Below are 15507 nucleotides of genomic sequence, written 5' to 3' on the forward strand. Positions count from 1 at the left end.
TGTCCTGTGCTAATGAGAGCAAAAAAGAAGAAAGGCAATTTCACATGTTGTATTCTATCACTAGAACATATTCTACAGTGCCAAAACAAAAAGCAACAGTTAGACTGCGTTAGACAGCAACGAATGTGAAGCTTTAAGTAAAAATGTGGAACCACACTCAAGCAAGGTACAGTACCTGAGGCCATATTCTGAGGCGATCACTTTCAGCAATAGTGTCATTTCATGCGGCGTAAAATCTCGCATGTCTAATGAGTGGTCACTTGGCATCACGTATAGTCTTGCATGTTGAATGATTGAAGCAGCTACATGCCGGCGTTTCCTCATTCAGTGTGCGCTGGAAGTTATATCTCCAATCAAAAAGTGGTAGTTTTCAAATACAGGCCCTGGATCACTATGACAAATGACCAATCTCACTACTCTCTCTAGTGTTCAATCACCAGCTTAATTATCTTTATTGCAAGAAAAAGTGCTCTTTTAGTATACCGTAAACATTTGTTTTTTGTACGTAGTCTCTACCTGTGAACTCCTTTCATTATGTCATCTGATGCTCTGCTGCACTCAACTGTGGTCCGCTTTCCTTGGTATCTATAGTGTTGCTCTATCTATTACGTGCAGCACACCTCCTGCCAGGTTTATGTCTTTCACTGTAAATACCTCTTACATGGAAACAGTTTACGCTACCTTGCCATCAGAGATATGTGTCAATTGATTCTTCTGACCTTCATTTGATCGCTTCTGCACTGCAACGTCACTGTGCAAATGCCTCCACCAAGGTATAATCTGATGCTGATGACTCACGCTGTTTTTAAATGCTGCTGTGCACATCACGATGCAACACTATGTTTTACTGCAGTAAACAAGAAAATACCCACCCATTTTGACTTTAGAGCGCCTGGGCCTTTGGCTTCTGCTAGTGTTGCGTTGAGGCATCCTAAGTTCCCAGTCGGTCGGAGTGGAGCTGGATGACCGCAGACTCTCGAGCCTTTCTCGGAGCTCGGACTGGGTAGGAGCTGCGTCGTCGTGACAGACAATCATAACCACATTAAGACAAAAGCCATTCACTCACTGGCTTTTCACACACTTGTATACACACTTGTATTCACACACTTGTATACAAACACAAACACACATGCATACACACGCACACACATAGTTAACAGGATGTGTTATTGAACGAGTTGGTTCATAATGCTTAAAAAATTCAGAGTTCCAAAAGACAGCAGTTGTTTTCTGTCTTCTCTCTCTATTTCTCGTGCCTTTTCTAACATTTAAGTAAAACAGAGAGTCCAGACTTGCCTTAAGCATGATACATGACAAATTGAGCAATTTTTGCCAGCCAGCAGGTGACACTTTCAACAAGCTCAAATTTACCTTTATAATTCCTTTCATGAACATGCCCCCACACTAACCAATATGGAACTTGTACACCATGACACGAGGTAAGAATGCAAGCACAATGCCCTAATGTACTGAGGGGCTCCTCTGGACGTGGCAGAATGAGGTCAGCATGGAACTGCAAAATAGTCTGGCAAAAGCTTACCATACATTGTGGATGTGGTGCTTCTTTACTGGAGACATGCAGCTTAGATCCTGCGTTAGAGAAAAAAGGGGAAGGGAAAAGTTGTTACCAAAGCAGCGACAGGACAGCTACTAGAGTCTACTAAGGTGACCTAGACAGCACACGGTACATTTGAGCAATATAGCACGGATGGATAGAATATGAGGGAACGCAACATTTTCTCACCATTAACATGTCCCACTAGAATCCTTGGTTAGAAGCTTGTCAAGGCTTTCAATATATAAATGCACAAAACACCTATTTACAACAGGGGCGTAGCCAGAAATTTTTTTCGGGGGGGGGGGGGCAACCATACTTTATATATGTTCGTGCATACATTTGTATGTGCGTGTGTATATATATGCAAGCAAAATTTTCGGGGGCGGGGGGGGGGGGCTTGGCTACGCCACTGATTTACAATGCAGAGCTGCTGCTCATTGCACTTCAGCACACTTATAAAAGGAAAGCCAAGCCATCCACCTATATGTAGTGCCCTTTAATTCAAGTGCAGTGCGTTCATGTTGGGAAAACTTTCGCCGTCGCCGTGACGTTGCACATAAAGTTAAAATGCGACAAGCACAAGCTGCCGACACGACGTTATGCTGCAGATGCGGAAGTGAGCTGTTAAGGATGGCAACTTGAGGCGCGTCGTCTTTCCAAATGCACAAAGTTGGAGGTCACGTGATCAAGTGCGCGCAAGCGTGTTTCCGTGCCCCAAACAGCGCAGTCGCGCAGTAGCGGCATTCACATGCGGGAAGTCACGCGACCTGAGCCAGAACGTCACGCGTGACGTCATATCACCACCAAAATTTGAATGAAAGGGAAAGGTTCTGCCTGTCGTTGCATAAGTATATATCTATTTTGCCAGTGTCGGTGGTTGGCCCGTGGCACAGCTAGGGGCCAAGTGAACCTAAGCCGTGCCTCTTCGCGGTTCTCGGCACAGCGACGCAGCACTGCAGCAGTCTAGTACACTGACGTCACATGGGACGTTTCTGTACAGGTCACGTGACTTCCGCAGGCGCCGGCGACCGGAAGTTCCGCTACTGCGCCGTTTAGGATTATGAAACGCGCTGCACGCAACCCTAACGCAAGTAAGGAAGAGCGCACGTCGAAGCACGACCTGCACTATGGCGTTTTCGCGAACGCCTGTCACGTGATTTCTACCGAGATCACGTGGTGTCGTAAATCCGCTGCTAGATTTGAAATGCGCGCGATTACATCTTATTGGTCAAAGCCATATCGTGATTTATAGAAGAGGTCGTACGTCGACGAGAACCGTAACCGTTATAGGCCACCGTACAGTTGACACGGCCTGTAAAACCACGAAGCTTACTTAGCACCACTGTGCAAGAGTTCAGGCAATCCTGGATGGACTAGGAGGCCGGCTAAGGGATGCACGCGTCTTCGATACCTAACAACCACACATACTTTTCACGGGAACTTCCCGCTTGATCTGTGCCATCATAGGCGTGCGCACAGGGGGGGGGGGGGGGGGGGCGCCCCCTTATTCACCTAAGAGGGGGGGGGCAATGGCAGCCCCACACATTGACATAATAGCGAGGGGGAGGGGGGGGGGGCTGCGACACGGAGGGGGCGCAATGTCAGCGCCATACTTTGACATAATTGGGAGGGGGGGGGCGCTGTGACAAACCTTCGCCCCCCCTGAAGAGGAACCCTGCGCACGCCTATGTGTGCCATTTCCAACAAACATAAAATTTGAAGTCTTACGTCAATGCACTGCTTCACCGCGCCGCCGTTTCGAGTACGCGTAGACGACCGCCAAAACTACCGGCGCCGTCCACACAAAACATGGGTAGGGATGTGGCTTTCTACATACGCACAGGCACATTCCCCGCGCCCACGGGAAGCAGCTATTAAAAATGCCCGCCCCCTCCGCATGCAAGCCCGCGAAATAACTCATTCAAGCCGACGGCTTCCGAGAGTTTCACAGACGAGCGTCCCACGAGCGGCGTTCAAGGGCGGCCTACGTGACACCGCAACGAGTGACGACACCACCCGCCACGAAGGTGAGGGGCGTGCCTTTTAATCGTTGGAAGGTGGTTTAGGAAATGGATGGGCTGCAGTACCTATATACCAGGGGCGTAGCCAGATCTATTTTTTCGGAGAGGTGGGGGGTTCAACCGCCCTTTACGTATGTTCGTGCGTGCGTGTTAGTACACTTGCAGAATTGAAAAAAAACATCGGGGAGGGGGCTGACCCCCCCCCCCCAACCGAAACATGTAGCCATATGTATGCTATATATATAGCATACAGTTACCAATTCAGGCTTCAATTCAATTGGATATAATAACATCCAATGAGTTGCAGCGTCTCAATATGCAGAGATGTATGCAACAATTAACATAACGGAACACGGAAGCTTTAGATGTATCATGAAATGCGAAATGTGTGTGTGTGCGCGAGGGGCGGGGGGGGGGGGGGATTCAACCCCCTACGCCGAAATTCTTTAATTAAAAGTAATCTTTCCTTCATTCATAGCGAGGGTCTCATTCTGGCAGACTTGATGCCTTCAGGTAGTATGCGAGGGATGATTCGTCAGCTGCCGGCTCGTAAAAAGATCACGTGTTACGTGACGCCAACAGGCAGAAAAAGTGTTCCACACTCGCCGCCGGCTAACACTCTTAGGATTAAATGCACATATATATACCCTATAAAGTGGACGGGGGGATGACCGCTGCCGTAGCGGTCATCCCCCCGTCAGTGGTAGAGCATCGGACGCGTTATTCGAAGGTCGCAGGTTCGGTCCCTGCCGGCGGCATGTTATCTTTTCGTCCACTTTACTTTCTTCACATTTATATCCCAATTATTACAAATAACATCCCCTATACTTTCCTTGGCGTTGCTGTCTGTTAGTTCGCATTAATATTGTGTTTATATATGTTATATACAGACCCACATACAGCGACGCACGAACATACAATATATATATATATATATATATATATATATATATATATATATATATATATATATATATATATATATATATATATATATATATATATATATATATATATATATATATATACATCCAGCCATGATGATCAACTGGTTGAACGCTTCTACGAAGACGTAGAATCAGCAATGAGTAAGGTAAAGACACAGTATACTGTACTGATGGGCGACTTTAATGCAAAAGTAGGCAAGAAGCAGGCTGGAGATCATGCAGTTGGGGAATATGGCATCGGCTCTAGAAATGCCAGAGGGGAGTTACTAGTAGAGTTCGCAGAACGCAATAATTTACGGATCTTGAATACCTTCTATAGAAAACGGACTACTCGTAAGTGGACGTGGAGGAGTCCTCATGGCGAAACTAAAAATGAAATAGACTTCATAATGTGCGACAACACGGGCATTATACAGGATGTGGAAGTAGTTAACAAGATCCGATGCAGTGACCATAGAATGGTAAGATCTAGAATTCAACTAGACGTGAGGAAGGAACGGCAGAAACTGATACGCAAGAAGCCGATTAATGAACTAGCTCTGCGAGGGAAAGTACAGGAATTCAGAGTTTCACTTCAGAATAGGTACGCGGCTTTAACCGAGGAAGCCGACTTTAGCGTTGACGCAATGAATGATAATCTGACTAGTATCATTAAGGAGTGTGCAGTGGAAGTCGGGGGTACAGTCGTTAGACAGGACACTGGTAAGCTATCCCAAGAGACGAAAAACCTCATTAAGAAACGTCAAGCTATGAAAGCCTCAAATGCAACAGACAAAATAGAGCTGGCGGAGCTTTCGAAGTTGATCGATAGGCGTAAAGTAGCCGACATAAGAAAGTATAATATGGAGAGAATTGAGCATGCTCTAAAGAACGGAAGAAGCCTCAAAGCTACGAAGAAAAAACTGTGCATAGGCAAAAATCAGATGTATGCATTAAGGGACAAGGATGGCAAGGTCACAACCAATATGGATAGAATAGTTGAGGTAGTGGAAGAGTTCTACAGAGATCTGTACAGCAGCCGAGACAGTCAGGATGATAACGTAAGAAGCAGTAATATCCCAGAGGAATCTGACATCCCACCAGTATTAACAGGAGAAGTAAAGAAAGCCCTAAAGGGAATGCAAAGAGGCAAAGCCGCTGGTGAGGATCAGGTAACATCAGACCTGTTGAAAGACGGTGGAGAGATTATGTTAGAGAAACTGGCCACCCTGTATACGAAATGTCTCTCGACAGGGAGGATACCAGAATCTTGGAAGAATGCCAACATCATCTTGATCCATAAGAAAGGGGACGTCAAGGACCTGAAAATTTACAGGCCCATCAGCTTACTGTCCGTTGTCTACAAGCTATTCACAAAAGTAATTGCTAACAGAATTAATACGACATTAGAGTTTAATCAACCAAGGGACCAGGCAGGATTTCGTACAGGCTTCTCAACAATAGACCATATTCATACTATCAATCAGGTGATAGAGAAATGCGCGGAATACAACCAACCCCTATACATAGCCTTCATAGATTACGAGAAGGCATTTGATTCGGTGCAGACATCAGCCGTCATGCAAGCACTGCGGAATCAGGGCATTGACGAAGCCTATATAAACATAATGGAAGAAATCTACAGCGCATCCACAGCCACTATAGTCCTTCATAAAGAAAGCGACAGAATCCCAATAAAGAAGGGCGTACGACAGGGAGACACGATCTCTCCAATGCTATTCACCGCGTGTTTACAGGAGGTTTTCAGGGCCCTAGATTGGGAAGAATTAGGGATAAGAGTTAATGGAGAGTATCTCAGTAACCTGCGATTCGCTGATGACATTGCATTGATGAGTAACGCGGGAGACGAATTACAGCTCATGATTACTGAACTGGATACGGAAAGTAGAAGAGTAGGTCTGAAAATTAATATGCATAAAACTAAAGTAATGTGGAACAATCTTGGCAGAGAACAGCGCTTCGCGATAGGTGGCGAGACGCTGGAAGTTGTAAAGGAGTACGTCTACTTAGGACAGGTAGTAACCGCGGAGCCGAACCATGAGAGTGAAATAACTAGAAGAATAAGGATGGGATGGGGCTCATTCGGCAAGCATTATCAAATCATGAATGGTAGTCTACCACTATCTCTCAAGAGGAAGGTATATAACAGCTGCATCTTACCGGTACTTACCTACGGAGCAGAAACCTGGAGACTTACAAAGAGGGTTCAACTTAAATTGAGGACGACGCAGCGAGCGATGGAAAGGAAAATGATAGGTGTAACCTTAAGAGACAGGAAGAGAGCAGAGTGGGTCAGGGAACAAACGGGGGTTAAGGATATCATAGTTGAAATTAAGAAGAAGAAATGGATATGGGCCGGCCACGTAGCACGTCGGCAGGATAACCGGTGGTCATTAAGGGTAACTGACTGGATTCCAAGAGAGGGCAAACGCGTGAGGGGAAGACAGAAAATTAGGTGGGTAGATGAGATTAAGAAGTTTGTAGGTATAACGTGGCAACAGAAAGCACAGGACCGGGTTGATTGGCGGAACATGGGAGAGGTCTTTGCCCTGCAGTGGGCGTAGACAGGCTGATGATGGTGATGATATATATATATATATATGCTATAGCATGCGATAAGGGACGCTGATCATTTTTCTTTTAATGCTCAAGATAGCGATGATCGACATATAAAGTTAAACGCAGTGCTGAACGTAAAAGCTGCTAACGAAAAAAAAAAAAAAAAACATTGCGGCCCGCGGTGTCGGTCTAAGGGCTGGCACTCGTCAGGATGCTTTCAATAAAGTTCTTCGTACCGCGCCGTAGTCGCAGAAACCACTTCGGCACAGAGTAATGCAAAACAAAGGTAGTACATACACTACGTACAACGTTTGACAAGAATGTCAACGAGTTGTTCTGCATCACTGTGGTTAATTTGTGTTATTTCTTGTAACATACGTTTAGTTCGCTTCACTCTACACCGCTTCACCTAGCAGACGCGTATATTCGTAATAAAGTTATTTTTGTAATTATGAGCTGGTCTGTGTCAGAACGGTTGTGCTGCAAGAGTCGTTTTGTTTTCCCCCGGTAGCTTTGCCCCATATTATAAGAAAAATACATCACTCTGGAGACCTTATACGCACACTAAATCATAATCATTCACTCAACGAGATGCACACCTCAAATCAGCGCTCCTTTGGGGCTTCTTTTGTCCACGAAACAATAAGATTTCGTTATTGAACAATGTAAAGCCCAATCAGGGTTGCAAGTTCAAAAGCTAACTGGCTTATCTTTATTTCCATGCAGCGCGCACATCATGTCATTTAAAAAAAAAGCGCGAAAAAGACAACACAGAATGGAAATCACAGGACGACGCGCTTTGTTCTGTGTCTTTTATCGCCTTTTTACGTCACGAGTCAAAAACCAATGCTCAGCTTTCCAAAGTGCATGCATGGCCTTACGTTGCGTGCCCGGAACAACGGCATGTACTTCTCGATTTGACGTGCGTGTGTGTGCGTGCGCACGAGCGCACCTTACGAGGCGGACATTTGCGCGCAGATGGGCGTGCCGTGTCACCTGTCAGCTCCGTTGAACCTTACACAGAAGCGCGTGCATACGCAATGCTCTTACCGTGCAGCTGCAGAAGCAATCGACATTTCGAGTTGCACTTCCAGTTTCACGAGTCTTGAAGAGCGAGTCGAAAGGCGCCGCAGTCCACGCCAGAATCACTTCCTCCGTCACATTTAACCACGCTCTTTCGCAGCGAGGCCACAGCCGCGTGGCGGTGTGATGTTTAGAGTATCTCGCCGTTATAGGTTGACATGATCGGCAGCGCACGCGTCTACGCAGCGTTGTGTGCGGGGTGCTTCGTCGCAAAAGGCAAGCGATGCTCTTACGGATAAGCGGCTGTCTTGCCGGAGCTCAAGTTTCGCGAGCGAGGCTCTTGCGTGTACGCCGCGCTCTCGTTGGCGCTCAAATTTCGCACGGTGGTTGAATGCTAGATGAAATCAGCCCCTGCTTTTTATTCCAGACGATCGAGCCGAAAAGTGTGCTTTGATAGACGCCGAAACAAAATATGCGTGACAGCACGGCGACGGCGAATGTTCGCCTGGAGTGTCTCCATCATAAAAGCTCACATGGTCCCTTGTGCATTCGCCTAAGCTACATGACTCACTCAAAGGCAAAAGCCATCTTTTTCTTCTCAGAAGCGTGGTTAATAATAATATCATCTGTGGTTTAACGTCCCAAAACCACGATATGATTATAAGAGACGCCGTAGTGGAGGGCTCCGGAAATTTCGACCACCTGGGGTTCTTTAACGTGCACCTAAATCTAAGTACACGGGCCTCAAACATTTTCGCCTATATCGAAAATGCAGCAGCCGCGGCCGGGATTCGATCCCGCGACCTTCGGGTCAGCCGTCGAGCGCCATAACCACAAGACCGACGTGGCGGGGCCACCTAACGTGGTTTCGCACTGGCTCCAGGATCGGAGGCATTGCAAGCTTTTTGCATCTCACCTGGTTTTGTACTGCCTCTGTGATCGGCCCACGTTTGACCAAGCGACGATGTGATGCGATGACGTCACCACGTGACGTCACGTTATGCGACGTCATAGTGGCGATATGTGACGTCACGGTGGCGTCATCACATGATAACTTTTTTTTTGCATTACGAAATAGAATCAACGCGATTTTTACACGAGGACAAAAGAAAACGACACCGACAAGCCCAAAGCTTCACTATAATAAATTTGTTTACATCACTCGTATTGACAACGACGCCGTGGAACGACGGTCGACGTCGACGGCCAATTTTCGCATTTGATGAGGCATCTAAGGCTTCAGCCTTAAAAAAGCCCGCTTTTTCAGCAAGGTAAGCAGTGGCACCATACACCTACACATCGGCGAAGCCACTGAAAACTGCCCTTTCAGTCGCAGCCGATTCGCCCTCATAGTGAATGATTGCTACTCCGTACATAGACGGGCGCACATCGGACGCAACGGGAATTAGCCTGAATGCGCGTTGCGTAAGATCATTGTCCGACCATGGCTACTTGAAGCGACGTATATACGGTGCTCTTAAAGGACTACTGACACGATTTTGAAGTGCAGCAAAACAGACGTTTTTGCTTTCCTTGGCATGTAGTGTTAACGCTCTCTCCACACCACATCCAGGAAACACGTATAAATATTTAAGTTTGATTTTAAAGTTTTCATCTCCCAGCATCTGCAAGGCAGCTTCACCGCATGGAGAGCCCTATGACGTTTCAAGTCAGCTCACTTGGTTTGCGAAGTCTGGGTTCTGCATGCAGCCTAAATCACAGAAATTGCTGTCGGAGGCACTGGACGACAGTTCACTCATCATGAACCACGTTCGACTGACAGCAAAGGACAGCAGGTGCATATTTCGTGGGTTGCAGTCTGCCCGTGACGTCACGGGCAGACTTGACACGTCACTATGAAGCCGCCCTCTCGAAACCGAAACCGAAACTGCTGGTTGAAAGAAGCGGCATTAAAAATATATGCAATGCATCCCCAGGCACCACGACACTCTTTTTAGGGTTCTCGACACCCGTGCTTTCATTTAGAGCAACAACCCGAAAATTTTTAAAATTCATGTCAGTACTCCTTTAAATGTCCGCGTCTTTTACAACAGCGCTGGAATTGTCTGGAAAACTAAGCAGATACAGAAAAAGAAAAAAGAGAGCACTCGCGCGTACTTCCAGACAAATGTCCTGAGGCTACGCAAGGACGGTCTGTCAGAGTGTGGCTAAGGGCCGTCAATAAAAGCCAGCAGGTGAGTACGCCGCCGACTAAAAATGTCGCAACACCAAGGCGAAAATTCTATGCGAGCTAAGAATGACTGAATGTCGAGCAAGTCGGCAGGTGCTAAAAAGCATGCTTGCAAACACGTAGGACAGATAACTGATGGTCTAAGAATGAATGCCAAGGGACCAGGGGAGTAGCCAGACATCTTTTTCGGTGGGGGGATGAGGGGGCGGGGTAACAATTTTTTATGCATGTTCGTGCGCGTATATATAAACATGCAAAAGTGAAACGTTTCAGAGGGGGGTGTGACCTCCCCCCCCCTCCCCTCGGCTACATCTATGCAAAGGATGGGAAGCGCTGTATATAGAGGACGACAGAGAATCGGGTGGTGTGTTGAAGTTTGCAAGCATATAATGAAATCAGATCGTTCAAGGCATCGGAAATGGTTGAGATAGGCCTTAGTGCTGTAGTGGACTCGAAGTAGGCTGATGATGATGGTGGTGAAACACGAGGATAAGTACAACAGAAACGAAGAGCATTTGCATTGTCCTCTGGTTCTAGCTGTGTCCGCATACTAGACACCTATACTGGTGTACGAAGAGGCATTTTTTTCAATAGTGTGGCTTCTTGGGCCAGTTGGTACATGATGACAGTGGGCTCCAGCAGGTTACGACGCGAGCGCCTCCCAACCTTTGTCCTAGGAGGTTTTTCTTTCTTCAGATTTAAATTTTGATTTCATTTTCAATTTAAATTTTACGCTATAAGGGTTAAAACTGAATAATAGTTGTCTGGGACCAAGATGTTTGGTCCCTAGTAACGATCATACTTGTCAGAAACTCCTCTTACAACGACTTTCTGCGGAAAATGCAAATTATTTCGTAGGCGTAGCCAGAAATCTTTTCCTGGAGGAGGGACGGTGGGGTTCACTCTATCTCCCCCCTCCCCTCCCCCCGCTCCCCCCTACCTTGGCTCAAGGAATATTACGATGATTGCGAAAGTCAACACCAAAAGTCCATTCAATAAACTTTTCTGGCGGTAACTGCGAATTCCAGGGTCCTGCGCAACACGTTAGCCGCTAAGCTGTACCACGGCGGGTTGAAATAAACGTGAAGACTTCGTAGACTCGGTACTTCGGAAAGGCCTGTTCAGGTGAACTGGCGCAGGTTTCTCGGCGACACCGCGCACGCATTTCCTGCCCCAGTCGTCATCATATACAACCAAGGCCTTATTCCCTTCATGACTCTCGTCGGGGAAAGTCGACATTTTTTGTTTACCGTCGTTCTTTTTTGTTGTGTCGTTGGTTTATTTTTTATTTCCCCATCGTAACGATAACGACGTCGGCACGGCCGCTATAGCCGGGGAGCGACGTGCCGCTTTGGTTCGCGTGGGATATACCTGCAACGCCGAGGCGAGTCAGTCGAAACCGAGAAGAAGAAGAATAAAAGAGGGGCGACGTACTGCGTGGACCGGACGCTGACCGCTAGCGAGAAACGACGACGACGTCGTCTCGGGTCGAGGAATGAGACGCTGTGAAGAGAGAGAGAAAGAGAGAGAGGGAGAGAAAGAGGAAACGACGAACGAAGGGTCTTGAGCAACGCCCACGGCACGACCGACCGACCGTCCAGCCGGGTTTGTTAGAAGCCGGGCCACTGCGCTGGAGCAACCCCCACGCTTCCCACGCTGGGCACACATTCTAAACGGAGCGGCTGCTCCCCCCCCCCCCCCCCCAGACACACACACATACGCGGGCACTGACTGCATAGCGACAGTGCGCTGAATGGCGAACTCGGCCAGCAAACAGTAAATGCGGTCCAGTCTATAGAGACCCGACGGCGTTGGAAGTATAAGGGTTTGTAGCTGTGGTGGCTGGAGTGTTATAGTATATACAGCCGAAATAGCATCGGGACCATAAGGTAGTTCGTTATATACGATATTCGTTGTAACCGTAGAGATGAAAGCCTGCTTCCGCAATCTGGCTCGAGCAAAAATCGTAGCTACAAAAACGCATTATTCTATAGGCTTCTAACACGCTATAAACGGGTAATCCTTACCTGTCTGTTTGTGCCAACTCAAATTAAATAGACCGGAACATCAGAAGGTGAAATTACAAAAAGAACAAAGTTCGACTAACAAAACAGGACCGCGTGCCAAAATTTTAGCAACATTTTAACCACATTTTTAACCAAATCTTTATATGTCCAACAACATTTCTTTTAAAATGTGGTAGTGAATTGTCTTTCAAATTGTCTTTCAATGTTTATTTTGCTTATGCTACCTTTCAAATTCGGAGCCCCGCGCGAACCCCATATTTCTTCACTCAACCGATGTTGCGGCGGTTCTCGCGTTTTTGGTTTTTTTGGTTTCGTTATAAAATGAATAAGCGTCACTGAAATTAAGCGTGACCAACCAAAGTTCGTATTTAGTTCGCTATAACCAATAATTCGCTATATCAGTGTTCGTCATAACCAGGGCTGGGCAAAAATACTTTGAAATTGTATCGCGATACGATACAAGATACTCAGGCAAGAAGTATTGGAGATACAGATACAAGATACTACCGCAATAATTGTATCCGATACGATACTTGCCAATTGTATCTTAAGATACTTCGATACATTCGCAATTTTTTTATTATAGACACCCATAACGTAGTAGCGAAAAGATTTGCTTGAAAATTTCTTTTAGTGACCAATTTTGTTTTATTTTAATGAAATGTCTTTTAGTATCTCAAATGTTTTGTCCTTCTTGCTTAAAGGGCATTAGCTTATTTGCGACAGAACTTATCCGGGTTTCTTTTGGCTGCTTAACAGGACCGCTCTTCAGTGACAGCGGCTTTTCCTTGTCAGTTTTATAATATATAGGAGTCACTGCTCAGCTTGCCGACCAGCTAGCGGGTCGACATCTAATCACAAGAACTTCATTAAGAAGCCTTCGCACGATGGCGCAAATACCGGTGTGGAGTTTTGCCTTGTCTGTGAAAGACCGTTCACGCAATACCGAACCACCGGTGTACAGTAGCAATAACGCTGCTAGCGACATCTTTCGTGACGCATTGTGTATACGTAGAGCTCATAAAACTGCAGTGACTTCATATTCTACTTATCTGCTGGCGTAAAGTGTTCGTTATCAATATGCTCCCTAACGTGCAATCTTTTAACGATTTTCTTCAACGAGAGAACATCTGCACCCCAGAAATGCCTAATACCTATTGCATTGTCACGTGGTGGTGACGATGAAGAAGGCGGCAGTCACTCTGGTAGAGACGAAACAGCTCACTGGGCAAGCTTGTGCCCAGAAAAGTAAGTGACTCAAAATACAAGCAAAGCACGCTGTACACTGATAGCGGCAATAGGCTTCCAAAGCAACATCGAGCGGCGCCACTGCTTTTATCGCCACTGGGGGCATCCACGGCCACAACACTGCCGCCCCCGCTTCCGCGCACGCGCAGAGCTCTCGGATTGCATCTGTGGTGCGTCGGAGTGTAACTATGGCTGACTAGCAGTGCTCTGGGCCGAATGAGGAGCGCATGCGCGCACGTGTCCTTGCCGGCGCCGCTGGAAAATCCGGCGACAAACCGCCTTTGCGGGCAATTCCTGCCCCCAGAAACGCATAACTGAGCCGCGCGAGCGTCGCGCCCAAACTTGAGCTTGGGCTCCCTATAAAAGTCATCGGCCTTCGGTATTCTGATCATCGGCGGAACGACGCATGCTCTTTTATACATCAGCGATCGAACCTTACAGCGTTACCGCTAGTGCTCGCGTATGCTCCCGAATTAACTACAGCGCTCGCGTCCTGCGCATAATTTTAATAATAATTGTTGTGGTTTTGCATCACACAACCACGATATGATTATGATAGACGCCGTAGTGGAGGGCTCCGGAAATATCGACCTCCTGGGGTTCTTTAACGTGCACCTAAATCTAAGTACGCCGGCTTCTAGCATTTTGCCTCCATCGAAATATGGCCGCCTCGGCTGGGATTCGCGCGTAATCTGAACGGAACAATCTGAAACAATGGCGAAGATTTCGGTACAACGCGGCGCGGCTTCAGCCGAGCGCTGCTAATATTTCTTTTGCGGTTTAAACCCGATCGCACCAAAATAAAGCGCGTGGTTGCACAAATTATCGCAGGACATCGCTTCTATTCACGCTATTACCACCTATTGCTCCGATTACCTGGCGATTAGTAAAAGTTAAAAAAAAAATTAGGGAGGCCTCAAAAAGAAAAACAAATATATGCAAATAAAATAGAAAAGACGTCCTGTATCAAACATTCATCGTGAATAAGTATTGAAACACTATACAGGCGGCACCCTTAATAGCTATGACACATAAGCGCGAGGTATCGTCAACTAACCTGTTATTGTAAGACAATAAAAAGATTTAGTGCCTACGAAAACTTGACTGAAACGGCTCGTTGGGACGCTCATGAGAAAAACGGATCATTTAGTATAGCAGTGGTTCTCTAATCCCCTTCATAACGGCTTTAAGGTGGCTCCTAATTAATTTCATTATTATAGTGCAAACTCAATTTCGCTGTTTTGCTAAGCAGTGCGCAGGATGTTTGTTACTGTGTAGTCAATGCGCGCCCACATAATTACATACTTGTTTTTTCGAAACCGCCTTGGCAGAACTGTAAACACAAGTGAACTATAAAAGTGTAAACAGCAGCAGAAACAAAGCAGACAGTTTAAAGTGAGAATGAGGCTAACATTGGTTTGAGCAGCGGGACATAAAACGGAGGGACAAAAAAGGACAGCGACGTCCTTGTCTGTCTTCCTTTTTGTCCCTCGTTTTAAGTTCCACTGCTCAAAACAGCGTTAGCTATGAACCAACTAGCTCCGGCAAACACCGTTTTGAAGAATAAAGCAGAGAGCTTATTTTGACAGCACGTTACAAGAGACATATTGCTGTGACCAGACCGGAAAAAAAAGAAACAGTTCAGAGCGCTAGGTAATCTACGGGATGCAAGAGAAGGACAACTAAGAAAGCACTTGTGCTAACAATCAAATTATGATTTCAAAATCTCTTTGAATAAAGATAGCAGGAAGCTAAGAATAATAATAATAATAATAATTGTTAGGGTTTAACGTCCCAAAACCACAACACGATTATGAGGGAAGCCGTAGTGGAGGGCTCCGGAAATTTCGGCCACCTGGAGTTCTTTAACGTGCACCTAAATCGAAGTACACGGGCCTCAAGTATCTTCGCCTCCATCGAAAATGCGACCGCC

General features: G+C 46.5%; 1 protein-coding gene across 1 annotated transcript in view; it reads right to left on the bottom strand.

The window, feature by feature from the left end:
- Positions 1 to 15507, bottom strand: part of LOC119404506 (uncharacterized) — an 84097-nt gene that overhangs the window by 34903 nt on the left and 33687 nt on the right. The window contains 2 exon segments of the mRNA XM_049418903.1: positions 873 to 1010; positions 1541 to 1590. Coding sequence (XP_049274860.1) covers positions 873 to 1010; positions 1541 to 1547 — 145 coding nt within the window. The 5' untranslated portion in view covers positions 1548 to 1590.

This window comes from Rhipicephalus sanguineus, chromosome 9 (assembly GCF_013339695.2).
Source record: "Rhipicephalus sanguineus isolate Rsan-2018 chromosome 9, BIME_Rsan_1.4, whole genome shotgun sequence".
NCBI lineage: Eukaryota > Metazoa > Arthropoda > Arachnida > Ixodida > Ixodidae > Rhipicephalus > Rhipicephalus sanguineus.